The 19,341-nt window shown below is 45.5% G+C and overlaps 1 protein-coding gene across 1 annotated transcript in view; it reads right to left on the reverse strand.

Moving 5' to 3' along the window:
* Window positions 1-19,341, reverse strand: part of IL17RC (interleukin 17 receptor C) — a 126,822-nt gene that overhangs the window by 52,344 nt on the left and 55,137 nt on the right. The window contains exons 2-4 of the mRNA XM_082265783.1: window positions 9,688-9,709; window positions 6,750-6,902; window positions 3,992-4,156 (exon numbers count right to left, since the gene is read on the reverse strand). Of these exons, the coding sequence (XP_082121909.1) occupies window positions 3,992-4,156; window positions 6,750-6,902; window positions 9,688-9,709 (340 nt within the window). The remainder of the gene's footprint in view (window positions 1-3,991; window positions 4,157-6,749; window positions 6,903-9,687; window positions 9,710-19,341) is intronic.

A 19,341-nucleotide genomic window follows, 5' to 3' on the forward strand; every position in this document is an offset into this window, starting at 1 on the left:
TTGGGCCACACATCGAAGCAAACCCACTATAGTAAAGTGTTTGACAGTCTCAGCCCGGGCTCCCGCCAGGTCACGCCCCGACGCGCTTCGCTCCGTCCCACTTCAGCTCTGGAAGGTTTACTCCCCTTCATGACCAGGCCATTTTTTTGTGATTCAGCACTGTGTTACTTTAACTGACACTGTACCCAAATAAAATGTATTTCTTTTTTCCCACAAATATAGCTTTAGGGCTCTTTCACACGGCCGCTCTGCTTGTCCGCAAATCATCCTATTTTTTTGCAGATGATTTGTGGACATAATGTAAGTCTATGGCATTGCGGATGTCAGTGGAATACCATCCGCTGACATCCGATTTGCCTCCTTTCAGTTCTGTTCCGTTTTTTGGAACGGAACAGAACCCTATTTTTTCATCCGTTCAAAAAACGGAAAGGAAGGAAAATCGGATGTCAGCGGTGTCATCCGCTGACATCCGCAATCCCCATAGACTTACATTAGGTCCGCATATCATCCGCAAACGGATGGGATGATATGAGGACACACGGAGCGGATGACACAGATGTCATCCGCTCCGTGAAAAAAAAAAAAAAAGCACCAGAGCGGAGAAGAAATCCGGAGCGGCCGTGTGAAAGAAGCCTTATTTATTTTATATTATTTATTTATAGTGTGGTATTTGATCACCTATGCAGTTTTTTTTTTTTTACGTTCTAAACAAAAACCGACAATTTTGAAAAAAACCCAATATTTCTTACTTTTTTCATCCAATAAAAATGTAAAAAAATCTAATCTCTTCATCAATTTAGGCCAATATGTATTCTGCTACAGGTTTATTGGTAAAAAAAAAAACCCAAGAAGTGTATATTTATTGGTTTGCGCAAAAGTTAATGCGTCTAGAAACTATGGGATAAATTTATGGAATTTAAATTTTTTTACTAGTAATTGTGGGGATCAGTGATTTTTTGTGGGACTGCGACATTGCGGTGGACAAATCTGACCCTAAGTGACACTTCTTGGGGACCAATGACACTAATACAATGATCAGTGCTAAAACAAATGCACTGTCACTGTACTAATGACACTGGCAGGGAAGGGGATAACATCAGGGGCGCTCAAAGGGTTAAATGTGTTCCCTAGGAGTGCTTGCTAACTGTGTGGGAGATGTTTTGACAGGGGGTAAGACAGAGATCTGTATTCCTGCTTAGCAGAAACACAAGATTGTCATCTTCCCCTCTCGCAGAATGGCGGCCTTGTGTACATAGGCAGACCGCCGTTATGCCTTTCGCACACATGATCGCCGGATGCCGGCGGCATGTGCTCACCCCAGACCCAGTACATGAATTGACATACCGGTATGTGAGGGCCGCCCTGCCACAGTATATCTATGTGGGGGCGGTCCATAAGCGGTCAATCCCAGGGATGATTCCCATTATTGAGCTCCGAGGGGGCGGAGTGAAATGCTTTGGGGGTGTTGCCTGGTGGGAGCCCGGGCTTAGACTATTACACACTATAGTGGGTTTGCCGCGATGTGCGGTCCATGGGATACATTTTTTGTTTCACATTGACATTTGGAGCGGAGGCGAGGTCCTTCCCTGGCCTGCATTAACAGTGGCGGGCACAGGACTAGAACCCTTTACAGCCTGAGCTGCACACACAATCCTACATTTGGTTCACATAGTCTTAGTATGCAGTAAAAGAGTCTCAAAACAAGCCCCCATTTACCTCCATAGCTGCAGGTACTGTGCAGAAGTTCATTCTCAAATTTCAATAAAACTGAAATCAATGGTCTTACTTTCTTTTAGGGCTCGTTTACATTTGCGGTAGTCCTTGCCGTCCCTCTGAAAAGCAATCCGCGTTGGATCGCTTTCCAGAGGTCGGCCAACAGGCAGCTGGGAGGCAATATGCTGCCTCCTTAACACTTGTTTTAACAAGTCCCTGTTTACCTCCATAGCTGCAGGCACTGTGCAGAAGTTCAGTTTTAACATTTTCAGCAGTAACACTGAAATCAATGCTCTTACTTTCTTTTAGGCCTCATTTACATTAGCGGTAGCCCTTGCTGTCCCTCTGAAAAGTAATCCATGGTGGATTGCTTTTCAGAGGGAGGCTGACAGGCGGCTCGGAGGTGATATGCTGCCTCCTGAGCACTTTCTTGAACAAGTCCCTATATACCTCTGCAGCTGCACGTACTGCGCAGAAGTTAATTCTCAAATTTTCAGCAGTAACACTGAAATTACTGGCCTCACTTTCTTTTAGGGCTAGTTTAGATTTACGGTAGCCCTTGCCATCCCTCTGAAAAGCAATCAGTGGTGGATTGCTTTTCAGAGGGAGGCTATATGCAGCCTCCTCAGCACTTGTTTTAGGGCTCGTTTACATTTACGGTAGCCCTTGCCATCCCTCTGAAAAGCAATCAGTGGTGGATTGCTTTTCAGAGGGAGGCTGGGAGGCGATATGCGGCCTCCTCAGCACTTGTTTTAACCCCTAAAAGTGCGGCAACTAAGTGCAGGGCAGTTGTCATATTCACAGAGAGTATAATTTTTGCCAGAACTATGAGGCAAAGCATGTGGCACAGGTATAGGCCTACCTAGCTCCCTTATGAGGGGGGGGGGGGGGGGGGCAGTCAGGGGTCATAAAACCGAAGCTTAACCACCCATTTTTACAGCCCCCTGGCCACAAATGTGAACAGGCCCTTTCTATTACTTTCTCTTAGGGCCCATTACACTTGCAATGGCCTCTAAAGAGCAAACGGTGGTTGATTGTCTTTCAAAGAGCAATGCAGGTGCGGCTGACTTGTGGGAGACAAAACTGCCCCCTCCTGAATGCCTGTTTTTATTTTTGTTTTGACACCCAAAAAGGGTTTTTTAAAATGGGACTGCCAAACGCTAGACAGGTGGTTGTGGCGCGGCCCCATTTTCTTGTATATGTCGCATTGAGCAGTAATACTGCCCGCCAAACACGACTGGGGGGATCATTTTTGCGGTCCCGTCCAGCTACCTTAGCCTTTTGCAGGGTTCATTTTTTTAACAGGGCAGCCCATTCACTTCCCCAAAGAAGCTCCAATTTCCAGTAGCTTTGCGCATTTTGGTACGTTTGCAGCACCTTTGTCACATGTTACCAAAACACGCGTTTCTGTGCGTTTTGTTGCATGTTCAGGTATGAATGTAGCTTTGAAGCTGAAATTTAGGCTGTTACATAAGCGTGCACACAGGGTGTGCTGGGTGTGCCTGGGCACACCCTAATCACCTTGTAGGATGCAGATTTCCTCTGCCGAATGCCCCTATCCCTGTGGCAACTGAGGCTACAGAGAAAGGTACTGGGAAATCTCTGCCCTCAGTCCCTTTCTCTGCTTTTTTTTTACCAAAATCCCTCAATGGGGCCCCTAACAATTTGTAAAAAATAAAAGAAAAACATAATTATAAAAAAAAAAAAAAAAAAAAAAATTGTAAAAAATAATAATAAAAGTAAATAATGACATCTATCTCACCCCTACTGACACCATCCTCTGCTCTACTGTTAACTACTGCTCTGACATGCACTGTTAACTGTGGAATCTTAGACAGGTGAGTGCCTTCCCAAATTATGTCCAATCAACTGAATTTACCACAAGTGGACTCCAATCAAGTTGTAGAAACATCTCAATGATGATTAGTGGAAACAGGATGCACCTGAGGTTAATTTTGAGTGTCATGGCAAAGGGTGTAAATCGTTATGTACATGGGATTTTTTCAGTTTTATTTATTTTTAATAAATTTGCAAAGATTTCAAACAAACTTCTTTCACGTTGTCATTATGGGGTATTGTTTGTAAAATTTTGAGGAAAATAATGAATTTAATACATTTTGGAACAAGGCTGTAACAAAATGTGGAAAAAGTGAAGAGCTGTGAATACTTTCCTGATGCACTGTATGTATTTCATCCATGAGTTCAGCTTTAAAAAGTATATAAAAAACTATTTGATCTCAGTTGCTGAAATAAAACTTACAGAAATGGCGCCCCCTACCGTTGTTGGAGTTATTGAGTTTTAAATACACATTGACGGCTGCAATTTCTGTTGTTTCCTCCTCTTCATTATATTCAGAGTTGTCGTCATATTCAGAGTCGTAGTCATATTTAGGGTTATAATCATAATCGTCGCAGTCACCAGAGCCCAGGTCTTCACTATGTTCTGGAAGACAAAAGTACCATTTAAAGCATATTTGTGGCACAGTGGGTCTAACCAGAATTGAAAGTACATGGAGCCCCATTTATTAAAATAATGTTGTTTCAAAGTCATTCACACTTACATTCCCACTCGCGATTTTGTGTGAGCGATTTTCACGCGATTCCGTGTGACGTGCATAGGGCAGCCCATTCACTTCTATGGACTGCCCCATGTGTGTGTGTTGCCCCAAAAGAAGCTCCTGCTCCTTTTTAGGTAACAAGCCTCATGAGATTTATAAAGGCGCGTCCTGCCGCAACTGCAGCGCGATTCTGTTGTGTGACAATGGGGGTACAATTGCACTATATTTGGGGTTCCAATTAGAATGAATAGCACCCAAATGCTCCTCGTGATTGCCACCTGATTTGGAATCATGGTCAGAATTGCGGTAATTCCATCTGCAGTTTAATGGGGCCTAACAGCTCGTTTGCACCTCTGAAAAGTGATATGTGGTGCATCTCTTTACAGAGTGCGTTTGACAGGTGACTAAGAGACAATATGTTGCTTCCTCACCACTTATTTAACCCTGTAAGGCCCATCGTGCCACTACTGTTTGCATTGCAGGGCAATTGCGAAGCAGTCCAATTCATTTGAATGGGTCGTATTTGGCAGTGGTACGTGGTTATGAGTAAGCGATCTACAGCATCGTGAAACGCGTCAACCCGAACCGTCTGTTTGTGCACTGTCTGTTTGCTTCATTTATGAGGAATAAAGCTGTTCATTTGCTTTCATCTTATCACCTTGAGTGCGGTCTCAATCTTTGGACTTTTCTACGTTTGGATGACGGATCCGACCTGCACCAAGCCCCGAACTTGCACCTGAGCGGCTTTTTCTTTGTTTGCTCTGGCAGTGGTACTGCCCGTTATGCGGCTGAGACACAATTTTACTGCCCAGACAACCCCCTTACTCTAGAACAGACGGCCACAGGGGGTTGTACACATTGCTGGGGCCACGATGCCTTGCGACCTTGGCATGTGTAAAACCCCCTCAGCTTGTGGTGTTAGAGGGTTCAGAGGGACCTGGTCATGAGAGCTTACAATCTAAAGCACATATGTCTAGCACAAGGCCTGCGGGCTGAATCCAGCCCTCATGGCCATTTTATGTGGTCCCCACTTCTCTCCTGCCCCAAATTTGTCTCAGCGGCAACAGAGAGGAGAACTCCTCCACCAGATCCTGGGCTTCTATGTGCAACAACAAAAAGGTTCATCTCTACCACCCACCCTCCACTCAGCAGTCATCAGCAGAGAAGAGGACAGGACTCCTCCACCAGATCCTGGGCTTCTATGTGCAACCACAGAGAGGTTTGTCTCTACAACCCACCCCCATCTCAGTATTCATCAGCAGAGAAGGGGACAGAACTCCTCCGCCAGATCCTGGGTTTCTATGTGCAACCACGGAGAGGTTCGTCTCTACAAACCACCCCCATCACAGCAGTCAACAGCAGAGAAGAGGACAGAACTCCTCCACCAGATCCTGGGCTTCTCTGTGCAACCAGGGAGAGGCTTGTCTCTACAACCTACCCTCCTCTCAGCAGTCAACAGCAGAGAAGAGGACAGAACTTTTCCGCCAGATCCTGGGCTTCTATGTGCAACCACGGAGAGGTTTGTCGCTATATCCCACCCCCATCTCAGCAGTCAACAGCAGAGAAGAAGACAGAACTTCTCTGCCAGGTCCTGGGCTTGTCTGTGCAATCAGGGAGAGGCTCGTTTATACATCCTACCCCCATCTCAGCAGTCAACAGCAGAGAAGAGGACAGAACTTCTCCGCCAGATCCTGGGCTTTTATGTGCAACCATGGAGAGGCTAGTTTCTACAATCCAGGCCCATCTCAGCAGTCAACAGCAGAGAGAGGACAGAACTCCTCCTCCAGATCCTGGGCTTTTATGTGAGACCTCTGAGAGGTTGGTCTCTACAATCCACCCTTATCTCAGCAGTCAACAACAGAGAAGAGGACAGAACTCCTCTGCTAGAACCTGGGCTTCTCTGTGCAACCATGGAGAGGCTTGTTTCTACAACCCACCTCCATCTCAGCAGTTAACAGCAGAGAAGTGGACAGCGCTCTTCCGCCAGATCCTGGGCTTCTCTGTGCAACCGCAGAGAGGTTCGTCTAGACCACCCCTAACTCCCCCCCCCCCCCCATCTCAGCAGTCAACACCAGAGAAAAGGACAGAACTCCTCCTACAGATCCTGCACCTCTCTGTGTAGACTCTGGCAGCTGACTCCCGCCCTCCTCTGGTCCTCCTCCAGACCCTGCACATTCTGCTCCCAAGCTTCTTCCCAGCAGCAGCACAAGGAAAGAGGGGTGCACTGTGATGTAAGGGATGGTGGGGGACTTGACTTCTGGTGGTGGGGAGCTCTTGACATCTGAGGGGGTTGGGGTGCTCTGGACATCTAGACTTACAGATACAACTGGCCCTTTGAGGGCAACCATAATGCTAATGCGGCCCACCAATGACTTTGACACCACAGATCCACAAGTAGGATTCTTCTGTTCCTCACAAATCCCTGGAGGAACCTGGAAGCAAATTTATTCAATTACTGAACCATTAGTGAATGTTCACCTGTTAGGAAAGCTGCTGAAATCTCCACCGTCACCTGAACACAGAGAGAGCAGTTATCATTGTGGCATTTCTTCACCGTTTCCGCTGTGAGGTCACTTGGTACCAGGACGGGGGTCACCGCTGTCTCCATGTCTCCAGGAATGCACCACATGTCTGTATTAGAGGAGAAGACAGAAACACAGATGAGTCACCTTGCCAAGGACAACGGGCCAAACATGAAAGTCTTCAGAGATTTTTTTGTCCATTAAAGCGGTAGTATCCCGCTTTTTGACACTTTTACCTACAGGTAAGCCTATAATAAGGCTTACCTGTAGGTACAAATAATATCTCCTAAACCGGCACGGTTTAGGAGATATTTACAGTGCATGCAGCCGCTCGCGAGAGCGGCGCATGCGCTCTGAAGGTCCGGGGGGACCTTCAATTAACTTGCCGGGAGCTTGCCGGAAAAATCACTCCCGCGCGCATGCGCAGGAGTGACGTCATCGCGGCTCCGGCCAATCAGCGCGCTGGAGCCGTCTCTTTCGGCCAATCAGCGCGCCGGAGCCGCCGAACCCGGAAGAGACGACGAGGGATCATGGCAGCGCCCGCATCGATGTCCGGGGGTCCGTGTCGGGGCTTCGTTTTAAGGTAAGTTAAACATAATGGGCTAGTATGCGATGCATACTAGCTCATTATGCCTTTGTCTTGCAGGTTTTTTTTTTTTTTTTTTTTTAATAGGGTTTACAACCGCTTTAATTTGTTCTGATGATTAGAGTTTTTACTTTTGTTACTTTTTTTACTTTTGTTGTTAATTCTGTAAGGGTCCTTTCACATGGGCGTTCCCTTTTCTTCATCCGTTCTGTCACTTTTTTGTTACAAAATCAAAAAAAAAAAAAAAAAGGGATGTGGACTTTTTAACATTCGTTGTGTACATCCATTTTCTAGGGAATTTCAAATTTTTTCAACGATTAGAATTCAAATCAGTTGAAAATTGATCGACCGATCCGAAATCTATTTGAAGAATAGCTGGTTGCTAAGGAGCGGGTCCAGGGCCATCTTACCGAATGGGCACGCTGGGCAGTTGCCCGGGAGCCCCACCTGCCCAGCGACCCAGGCCCAGCCAAACATTAGTCCTGATTCCCGTGTGCATCCCGCCGCCGAACTTAGCAGGTGGCAAGCGCCTGTCGGCCCTGCGCTTCTGTCAGGCCGCTTGGGCAATGGAGGGGGAGCCCACAACTGTAGGAATGCCTGTCCGCCTCCATGGGAACAGACACACACAGGACAGTGTAGTCTGACTCCCGTCTGTGCATTTGTTCACCGGTCCCAGCCGCCGAACTTGGAAGCTGTCATTAGCCTGGCACTGCTGTACCAATAAATATCGCCTTATCAATAATTTGCATTTTTATTCTCGTGGGTGATTGTATAGGTGGGGCCCCAGTGCACTGCATTGCCCAGAGCCCTTAAATGCTCTTAAGATGGCACTGAGGGGGTCGGCATGCCAGCCGCTTTGTCCTTAACAACTGATGAGTCATCAGCTGTCAGCGGGGTTTCCCGTTGACAGCTGAATGTAAGAATAGGTGATGGCTATGGGGCAGGCTCAGCAAGTCGGCTGCTGCATCCTTAAAGTGACTGTAAACAACCTATTCGGTTTAAAATAGAAATGAAAGGCAAAACATTTTTGCATAGATATAAAAATACATTATAAATACCTTTTTTTGTAAGTGATCACATTCCCTCTGTTCTCAGTTGCATAAGAGCTGGGGGAGGAGAAGCAACAGTACACTGAGCTTCCCAGTGAATGCCTGTGCAGTGGGGGCATGTCAGGGCAAGTCTGATCATTGGAGGAGAGCACACAGATCCCAGCACAGCTAGAGAACTGACCATGGTGTGCTCCCCTGCTTAGTGTGGTCAGTTTTTATTAGGAAAGCAAAGGGACTGGCAGGAACACCAGGGATTTCACATAAAGGAAGCAATACAGAGAGAACAGGATACTTTCACATACAAGAACATGGCACAGCAGCCACATACCAGGAATATGAAACGTTGGGGTAACAAGCACCTTAACAACCCTTTGGGTCTAGTATGGATTTTATGGGGAACCCCACACCAAAATCCATACCAGACCCTTATCCAAGCATGCAGCCTGGCAGGTCAGGAAAGGGGGGGGGGGCGGCGAGTGCCCCCCTCCTCCTGACATATACCAGGCCACATGCCCTCGAAATAAGAGGCGTGCTTTGGGGCAGGGGGGGCTCTGGCCACCGGCCAGGGTTGTGGGGGAAGAGGCCCTTGTCCCCATCAACATGGTGACAAGGTGCTTTGGGAGGAGGCAGATCCGCCCCCCTGCCCCAAAGCACCCCCCATGTTGAGGGCATGTGGCCTGGTATGGTTCAGGAGGGGGAGCCCCCCCTTTCCTGACCTGCCGACCTGGTATTGATTGGGGGGGCCCCCAAGCTGTTTTTTTTTTACATTCAGCTGTCAGCGGGGAACCAGGACGGGCTAAGCCAGGACAGGTCTCCCATTGGCATCCCAACATGCAAGGGAGAGTAAGATAGTTCTCCTGGGTGGCCCAATGCCCATAGTGCGCTGTCACTGCGCCTGGGCCTGGGTCCAGGCAGAAACGGCTACACAACATCCCACTTTCTCACCTCGAAACGTATGTGTATGTCCAAGCACTACCGCTATGGGTCAGCATGCAATATGGTTTCCATTGCATACATGTAGGGTACATCTTATCTATTATATGTGCATTTTATAAACCCTCTTCAAGAACATTTAGCAGGACCAGAGAATAATATTTCTAGCCTTGAATGTATCTTGTGAAATCCCCTTTTTAGCTTCTAATAACAACAAAAGATGAGAGTGCCAGAAAGGTAATCCCTGAGAAGGTAGAAGTTACCTTGCTTGTTTCGCCAACAGAAACAACAATAGAAGTGTAAGAGGAGCTCCAAACAGTACATACCTGATTGTTCACATACCAGATCCTGCAATAGAGAAAGAAAGCAAATGAGTAAATACAGTCAGTTTCTGTATGGAGCAATCTTCACCCACACAAACATATCACTAACTACCCCTTATTTCCAGGAATTGTCCCTATTTTGGACCCAAATTCAACTTTTCTTCTCAGTTGTTCCTGTTTTTTTATGTGATATACAGTATCTCACAAAAGTGAGTACACCTCTCACATTTATGTAAATATTTTATTATATCTTTTCATGTGACAACACTGAAGAAATGACACTTTGCTACAATGTAAAGTAGTGAGTGTACAGCTTGTATAACAGTGTAAATTTGCTGTCCTCTCAAAATAACTCAACACACAGCCATTAATGTCTAAACCGCTGGCAACAAAAATGAGTACACCCCTAAGTGACAATATTTAAATTGGGCACAAAGTTTCAATATTTTGTGTTGCCACCATTATTTTTCAGCACTGCCTTAATTTTGGGCATGGAGTTCACCAGAGCTTCACAGGTTGCTACTGGAGTCCTCTTCCACTCCTCCATGATGACATCACAGAGCTGGTGGATGTTAGAGACCTTGCGCTCCTCCACCTTCCATTTTAGGATGCCCCACAGATGCATTTGAGGATGCCCCACATCAATAGGGTTTAGGTCTGGAGACATGCTTGGCCAGTCCATCACCTTTACCCTCAGCTTCTTTAGCAAGGCAGTGGTTATCTTGGAGGTGTGTTTGGAGTCGTTATCATAATCGTAATCGTCATCGTAATACTGCCCTGCTGCCCAGTCTCCAAAGGGAGGGGATCATGGTCTGCTTCAGTATGTCACAGTACATGTTGGCATTCATGGTTCCCTTAATGAACTGTAGCTCCCCAGTGCTGGCAGAACTCATGCAGCCCCAGACCATGACACTCCCACCACCATGCTTGACTGTAGGCAGGGCACACTTGTCTTTGTACTCCTCACCTGGTTGCTGCTACACACGCTTGACACCATCTGAACCAAATTAGTTTATCTTGGTCTCCTCAAACCACAGGACATGTCTTCAGTGATCCATGTTCTTAGTCTGCTTGCCCTCAGCAAACTGTTTGGAGGCTTTCTTGAGCATCATCCTTAGAAGAGGTGTCCTGAGATGACAGCCACGCAGACCAATCTGATGCAGTGTGCGGCGTATGGTCTGAGCACTGACAGACTGACCCCCCACCCCTTCAACCTCTGCAGCAATGCTGGCAGCACTCATAGGTCTATTTCCCAAAGACAACCTCTGGATATGATGCTGAGTACAGGCACTCAACTTCTTTGCTCGACCATGGCGAGTCCTGTTCTGAGTGGAACCTGTCCTGTTAAATTGCTGTATGGTCTTGGCCACCATACTGCAGCTCATTTTCAGGGTCTTGGCAATCTTCTTATAGCCTAGGCCAGTGATGGCGAACCTTAACACTCCAGATGTTTTGGAACTACATTTCCCATGATGCTGATGCACTCTACAGTGTAGGTAAGCATCATGGGAAATGTAGTTCCAAAACATCTGGAGTGCCAAGGTTCGCCATCACTGGCCTAGGCCATATTTATGTAAAGCAACACTTCTTTTTTTTTTTCAGATCCTCAGGGAGAGTTCTTTGCCATAAGGTGCCATGTTGAGCTTTTAGTGACCAGTATGAGAGAGTGAGAGCGATAACACCAAATTTAACAAACCTGCTCCCCATTTACACCTGAGACCTTATAACACCAATGAGTCACATGACACTGGGAGGTAAAATGGCTAATTGGGCCCAATTTGGACATTTCCACTTAGGGGTGTTCTCACTGTTGTTGCCAGCAGTTTAGACATTAATGGCTGTGTGTTGAGTTATTTTGAGGGGACAGTAAATTTACACTGTTATACAAGCCGTACACTCACTACTTTACATTGTAGCAAGTGTTGTCACATGAAAAGATATTATAAAGTATTTACAAAAATATGAGGGGTGTACTAACTTTTGTGAGATACTACATACAGTAAACCTCTAAAAAAATTTGCTATATGTCGACTGAAAGTATTATCCTCTTTCAACCAAGTCTTTTCTGGCACTTTTAGTTTACGAGATTAAATCAGTATTTATTGCTAGAAAATTACTTATAACCCCCAAACTATATACATATATACACATATACATATATATACATATATACATATATACATACACACACATATACATATATACATACACACATATATATATATATATATATACACATATACACATACTTTTTTTTTTTTTTTTTTTTTAGCAGATCGCCAAGAGAATAAAATGGCGATCGTTGCAATTTTTTATGTTTCATGATAAAGTATTTGCGCAGCAGTCTTTCGAACGCAATTTTTTTGTATAGAATACACTTAAAAAAAAACAATATATAACCCATTTTTTTGGTAAAATATAAAAGATGATGTTACACTGAGTAAATAGATACCTAACATGTCACACTTTAAAACTACGCACAGTAGTGGATTGCCGACAAACTATGATACTTAAAAATCTCCATAGGCGACGTCCTAAACTTTTTTACAGGTTACCTGTTTAGAGTTACAGAGGAAGTCTAGCACTAGAATTATTGTTCTCACTCTATCCTTTGCGACGATACCTCACATGTGTGGTGCGAACACCGTTTACATTTGCATGCATAACATGTGTTTGCTTCTGCGCAAGAGCACTGAGGGATGGGGGCACTTACATTTTTTTTCTTATTTATTTTATTTTCTATTTTTATTTTTACTCCGTCCCTTTCATTTTTTTTTATCACATTTATTTCTATTACAAGGAATATAAACATCAATTGTAATAGAAATAAGGGATGACAGGTCCTCTTTATGGAGACATCTGGGGTCAATAAGACCCCACATCTCTCCTCTACCTTTAAAAGTAAAAGATAAAAAAATATATATATTTTGCTTTAAAAAAAAGAAAAGGAAAAAAATTGTGTACTTTCGCCCTAGACCGGAAGTGACGTCATGACGTCGCTCTGTTCATCCAAGGTCATAAGGCGATTAGAGTCTCCACTGTATGTGCTTTATTAAAAAAATGCCCCTGTATACCTTACTTTACAGCGCCGCTCACGTGATCGCCCGCCGTTCCCTCTCCTGATCTGACAGCTACAGTGGTAGGAGCTGAGAATCCTCCTCTGATGTCAGCTGGGAAGAGGGTAGGAGAGTGGCGGGCGGTCACGTGAAAATGTAGTATACCACAGCATTTTTTTAATAAAGCACATACAGTGGAGACATTGCACTGTTTCGAACATCAACAAAAATCTATCTGCATCTAACACTGGGGATTGCCTGAAAATGATAAAGTTATTTCAGCAGCAGTAGAGGAGGGGATTGGCACTGGTATGAGTTGACAGGCGGGGGGAGGGGGGAGAGGAGGACAGAGGAGAGCTGTGGATGTCGGAGGTATGTAAACTGACCACCATATCAGGGCTCAGCAGCAATGATAAACCGTGGTCAGTTTACGGGGGAGGGGGGGGGGGGGCAGAGCCAGGCAGGATCAACCAGGTATGTCAGGTGATACAAAGGGACCAAATTACACAGCACAAACACTGTTCTGTTACCAGTGCTTTAGGGTAACAAACTTTTTAAGTTACTTGCTCGTTTCTGGCCTAGGCAAATTATATCCTACATCGCAGGAGTCTTCAGGAGGGGAGGGCCTTTCTCAGCTAAGCACACCCTCCTGTGTGCATGCCTGAGCTAAGGGCAGATGGATTCCAGGAAGTAAATGCTACATGAATTATCTGCCCTTATTTAGGATGGCCACGGCCAGAAGTGCAAGGGGGTGCTTTTAAAAGTGATTTCTCAGCAAAATAAAGCATGGAGGCACAGATGGATGGGGGGGAATTTGCTTTGAATTATTAAAATTAATTAAATTGTGTTTGTGGTTTGTGGGGATCAAATGCAGTGTAGTTTCATTTTAATTTTGCTTCTTCTTCTTCTTCATGACCACAAATTGACTTTTTTGTTGTTGTTGCAGAGAGACGACAGGATGTATAGTACCCAATCGCAGATTTAATTACTGTAGATCTGTTGTAATCTCTCCAAGCCATCAAATGGATTTATGAATAAGTGACATCTGATATTTTTTACGAGTGCAATAGGAAGGATCTTGTTAGCATCTGTGTTTGCTTTGGTCTGGGCGCTCATCCCCTATTAACCTTACGGTTACAGCTATGATGATTTATGGCGATGATGCAAATGATGGAGAAATGACACGTTTCCTAATTTCTCAGCCTGTGGTCAATGAATTCTGCAATACTGGACCAGAGCTGTGAATAATACGATGACTCCTCTTTGGAATTTCAGTTTTTTTTCATATGGTCTGGACTTATTATTAGTGTCACATTTTCCTTTTCTAGGCCAGCTGCCTTGTACCACCACCCAAAAAAAATAACTGCTTTGGATATTTTCCCTTCCAACAACCTACACACATGGATGAAGCACGTTCCTCTAAAGCAGGGGTCTTCAAACTATGGCCCTCCAGTTGTTCAGGAACTACAATTCCCATCATGCCTAGTCATGTCTGTGAATGTCAGAGTTTTACAATGCCTCATGGGATGTGTAGTCCTGCAACAGCTGGAGGGCCGTAGTTTGAGGATCCTTGCTCTAAAGTCTGATCTTTGTTTCCCCAAGTTCCAACTTTCCAAAGGTCTACTCACATTAGGGGGTATGTACTATGCTCAAACTCATGTGACCTCCAAAGTCTAGTTTGTTTGCCTAGTGCAGTGGTTTCCAAACTGCTGACCTTTGCTTGATTTTATCTGGCCTTTGGGGCATTATCTCATCTACTGACACCAAAAATGGGGCACAATTCCTCCCAATAACACCAAAGATAGGGCACAATTCCTACCAATAACACCAGCAATGGGGCACAGTTCCTCCAACAACACCAATGATGGGGCACAGTTCCTCCAATGACACCAACGATGAAGCACATTTCCTCCCAATGACACCAACGATGGAGCACATTTTCTCCCAACAAGGCAGCGATGGGGCAAGGTTCCTCGCACTCACACATAAGACAGGGCATTGATTTCCTCGCACTCACACACAAGACAGAGCACTGATTACTCCCACTGATACCGGGACATTTTGTACACCTGAAGGCCACGTTCTGGTCCTCCTAGGGTCTGAAGGTCAGTAAACTGACCCTTTGTTTAGAAAGTTTGGAGACCTCTGGCCTAGTGTGATTGTTCTGTACTGCTACTAGTGCAGTGGTTTCCAAACTGCTGCCCTTTGCTTGATTTTATCTGGCCTTTGGGGCATTATCTCATCCACTGACACCAACAATGGGGCAATATTCCTCCCAATGACACCAAAGATAGGGCACAATTCCTCCCAATAACACCAGCAATGGGGCACATTTCCTCCAACAACACCAATTATGGGGCACAGTTCCTCCCAATGACACCAACGATGGAGCACAGTTCCTCCAATGACACCAACGATGGAGCACAGTTCCTCCCAATGACACCAACGATGGGGCACAATTTCTCCCAACGAGGCAGCGATGGGGCAAGTTTCCTTTCACTCACACATAAGACAGGGCATTGATTTCCTCGCACTCACACACAAGACAGAGCATTGATTACTCCCACTGATACCGAGACATTTTGTACTCCCGAAGGCCATGTTCTGGCCCTCCTAGGGTCTGAACAGGGGCGTAACTACAGGGGTTGCAGGGGTTGCGATTGCTACCGGGCCCCATGCTCCAGGGGGCCCAGTAGCAAACCAGTGGGTGAACTTCCAGGATTGCAAAAGTCACACTTGCGACCGGGCCCTGGCATTGCACCACTGTGGGGAGGCCCAAAGATTGCAGGAAGGGAGCCCACTGCAGAACTTGTGAAAGGATCCTGCTGCGGGACCGTAATAAAAGGCCATGCAACGAGAGTAAAGAGCCGCAGGATTAGTGGGAAGAGCCCTGGGCTTGAAGGGAAGGGCCCCGGCCAGGGATCTGGGGGGGGCCCTTCATGGTTTCTTGCATCGGGGCCCTGAAGGCTCTAGTTACGCCTCTGGGTCTGAAGGACAGTAAACTGGCCCTTTGTTTAGAAAGTTTGGAGACCTCTGGCCTAATGTGATTGTTCTGTACTGTGCCCTTGCCCACTTGAATGAGGTGGTGAATGGTTCACTTAAACTCAAGGTACACATACAGTATATAGGTTGTCGGGAGGACCATTGAGCACAGTGAGGGGTCTCTGGAGACTAGGGCTTCATGTACACTAATATGACCGCCGGTCAAAGCATTCCTATCCTGAATGCGATTCTTTGGCGTTCAGGAGAGGGTGGTTGAACCTGCCCTTACCGCAGCAGCTCCTAAATGAGTTGAAAAGCTTATATGTACATGGACACACAGGCTTTTATAGAGTTGAATTTAGGAGCTTTGGCATAAAAATGCTCAAAAGCTCCTAAACTCAAGTTTGGGAGCTGTAGTGTACATAAAGCCTGGAGTGCTGGTTTCTCAGCAGACTTCAAAGGAAGAATTCTCTTGAATGATTGTCTTTCAGCGACATTGATAATAGACTTTTGGCCATTTTTTTCTTGCTTTGATGTACAGTAAATAGTGTACCTAATAAAGTGGCCAGTGAGTGTATGTGTGATTATTACTAGGTTAACACTTCATGTGGCTACAGGTACGGGATTCGCATCTGTTCCAAATTGCACTGCTCTTAGGAGATGCTCTGGGCTGCCATTCATTCCCCACGCATTTCAGCGCGCAGTGCGTTTGTGGGTGCGGGAACCCCAGGGCAATTGCATGGTCAAAAAGACAATGCGATTTCCCTGCGGCCGCATTTCTGAAAAGGTGCCATTTGAATGGGCTGCCGTACCCACGCAAATGCGAATATGTGAGCCTAGCCTGAAGGTGCGACTCATAGAGCACCGAGCATTCATAGTCCACGGAAGCAGGGGTCACTGGCTGCCAGATGTGAGTCCCTGGGTTGAACAACGTTTGCTGTTGCAGTGACAGCGGCTTCCTCCATCCCCAGCCGGTGGCCAAAGCTGCTGGTTCTCTGGCTGCCCCTCAGACATTTCTGGCTCCCAAGCCACCTTTATGCCATGCTTTACACATATGTACTTTTGTGACTGCATTTCTATTTTTCATTTGTCATTTATTTTATTTTTTTTAATGCTACACTATGGGGGTGCACTGTTTCTTTTGTTTTCTTCCAGTGGTTGAAAAGTGAGCGCCCTCTCTGGTCTTCTAGCTGTAGCTCCTAGTTTTAGCTATGTTTAACACTCTAGTCCAGGGATCCTCAAACCACGGCCCTCCAGCTGTTGCAGAACTACACATCCCATGAGGCATTGTAAAACTCTGATATGCACAGACATGACTAGGCATGATGGGAATTGTAGTTCCCAAACAACTGGAGGACCATAGTTTGAAGACCCCTGATCTAGTCTATCCTACGCAAACCACATTTAACCACTTGCCACTTGACTATATACGGCGGCGGTCAGCCCCTCCCAGGCAAAGTAACGTACTGGTACGTCACTAGCCTGGGAGCCAATAGGGGGCGAGCGCGCGCTCGCCGGTCACTCGCGATCGTCGGGTGGAGAGGGAGAAAGGCAGGAGGCTAATGTAAACAAAGCCGCCTGTCATTCTCCCCTGTGTAACAACACAGATCATACGGTCCTGCTATGTAGGAACGTTAATCTCTGCTGTTACATGAAAAGCCACATGCAATCACAGTTAGAAGCACGCCCCTAGGGACACACTTAACCCCTCCTTCTCTAATAAAGTTAACTCCTTCCCTGCCAGTGTCATTTTTACACTAACAGTGCATATGTATAGCACTGATTACTGTAGTAATGTCACTGGTACCCCCAAAAGTGTCAAAAATGTCAGTCAAGGGTCCGATCTTTCCGCCGCAATGTCGCAGTACCGCAAAAAAAAATTGCAGATCGCCGCCATTACTCGTTAAAATAAAAACAACAAAAATGACAGAAATCTTTCCCTTAGTTAGTAAACGTGATAACTTTTGCGCAAACCAATCAAAATACGCTTTTTGCGATTTTTTTTACCAAACGTATGTAGCAGAAAACAAATTGGCCTAAAATGTTAAAAAATTTAGATTTTTACATTTTTTGGGGGGAATTTCATATAAAAAAACGTGAAAAATATTGTTATTTTTGCAAAATTGTCGCTCTTTTTTTGTTTATAGCGCATGATCAAAAAATCGCACAGGTGATCAAATACCACCAAAAGAAAGCTCTGTTGTGGGAAAAAAAGGACATCAATTTTATTTGGATACAGCGTCGCACGACCGCGCAATTGTCCTTTAAAGTCACGCAGTGCCGAATCGCAAAATAGGCCCTGGTCAGGAAGGGGGTAAAATCTTCCGGGGCTTAAGTGGTTAATACTGTTGGTATATATCATTAATATTATCATTTACCAATCACTTTCCAGATTTTTTATCCCTTATTTCTTATTTCATACATTTCGTTTTTTTTTTTTTACCTGTATGTTTGTATGATCCATCCATTTGGTAGATTTATTACAATTACCATCCATGGTATGCCTGGTTAATCAGACCACTGCTGAGCGCTGTAGTTTGTCTGGGCATGAAAAGTTCATTCATTCACATATTTATTCCTTATACCATTCTTATGTACAGGTTCTAATAGGGTCAATTCATAGGAGCAGCCATTCTCAACCAGGGTCCTGTTGAGCCCTTGGGTTCCTCCTTCGGTTGCTAGGGGTTCCTTGAGCTATGGCTGATTGACCTCCCAATTGATGGTGCCTGCATAGTTCTGGGGTCAGTGCCACTTGGCAGAGGCAGAGGCATGATCAACAATCCTTTTGGCTACCAGTAAGGGTGGCTTTCCAACCACCACTGTAAGTAGGGCATTTTTTCCCACTGACAATCAATGTAAGGAGCATTCTTCCAACTGACAACCAATGTAAGGAGCATTTTCCCCACTAGCCACCAATGTAAATAGCATTTTCCCCACTGACCCCCCCCAGTCACTTGGTTTTATCATGGGTACCCTGAGGCCTGATAATTATTTCAAGGGTTCCTGTGGGGCAGGGTTTCTCAACCAGGGTTCTATGGAACCCTAGGGTTCCTCCTGAGGTTGCTAGGGGTTCCCTGAGCAATAGGCAATTTCTGCCTCTCAGATAAGTTCCCAATGAAACCATTGTTCCTTTTAGCTATCTGTAAGGGGGAAATTCTTCCCAATGATGACAAGAGGAAGGAGCATTCTTCCAACTGACAACCAATGTAAAGAGCATTTTTCCCCACTGACCCCCCCCAGTCACTTGGTTTTATCATGGGTACACCAAGGCCTGATAATTATTTCAAGGGTTCCTGTAGATCAGTGTTTCTCAACCAGGATTCCATGGAACCCCAGGATTCCTCCTGAGGTTGCTAGGGGTTCCTTGAGCAATTTCTGCCTCCCAGATAAGTTCCCAATGACACCATCGTTCCTTTTAGCGATCTGTAAGGGGGTAATTCTTCCCAATGATGACAAGAGTAAGAAGCAATCTTCCCACTGACTGTCACACTAACGTGTCATGAGTTGTAGATTTTTAATTTTTAGCAGGGGTTCCCCGAGACCAGAAATTTATTTCAAAGGTTCCTCTGTGTTGAAAAGGTTGAGAAAGGCTGCTGTAGGGTAAAGAAGGTTGAAAAGA

Source organism: Pelophylax lessonae, assembly GCF_965119305.1.
Source record: "Pelophylax lessonae genome assembly, chromosome: 8".
In the NCBI taxonomy this organism is placed as follows: Eukaryota; Metazoa; Chordata; class Amphibia; order Anura; family Ranidae; genus Pelophylax; species Pelophylax lessonae.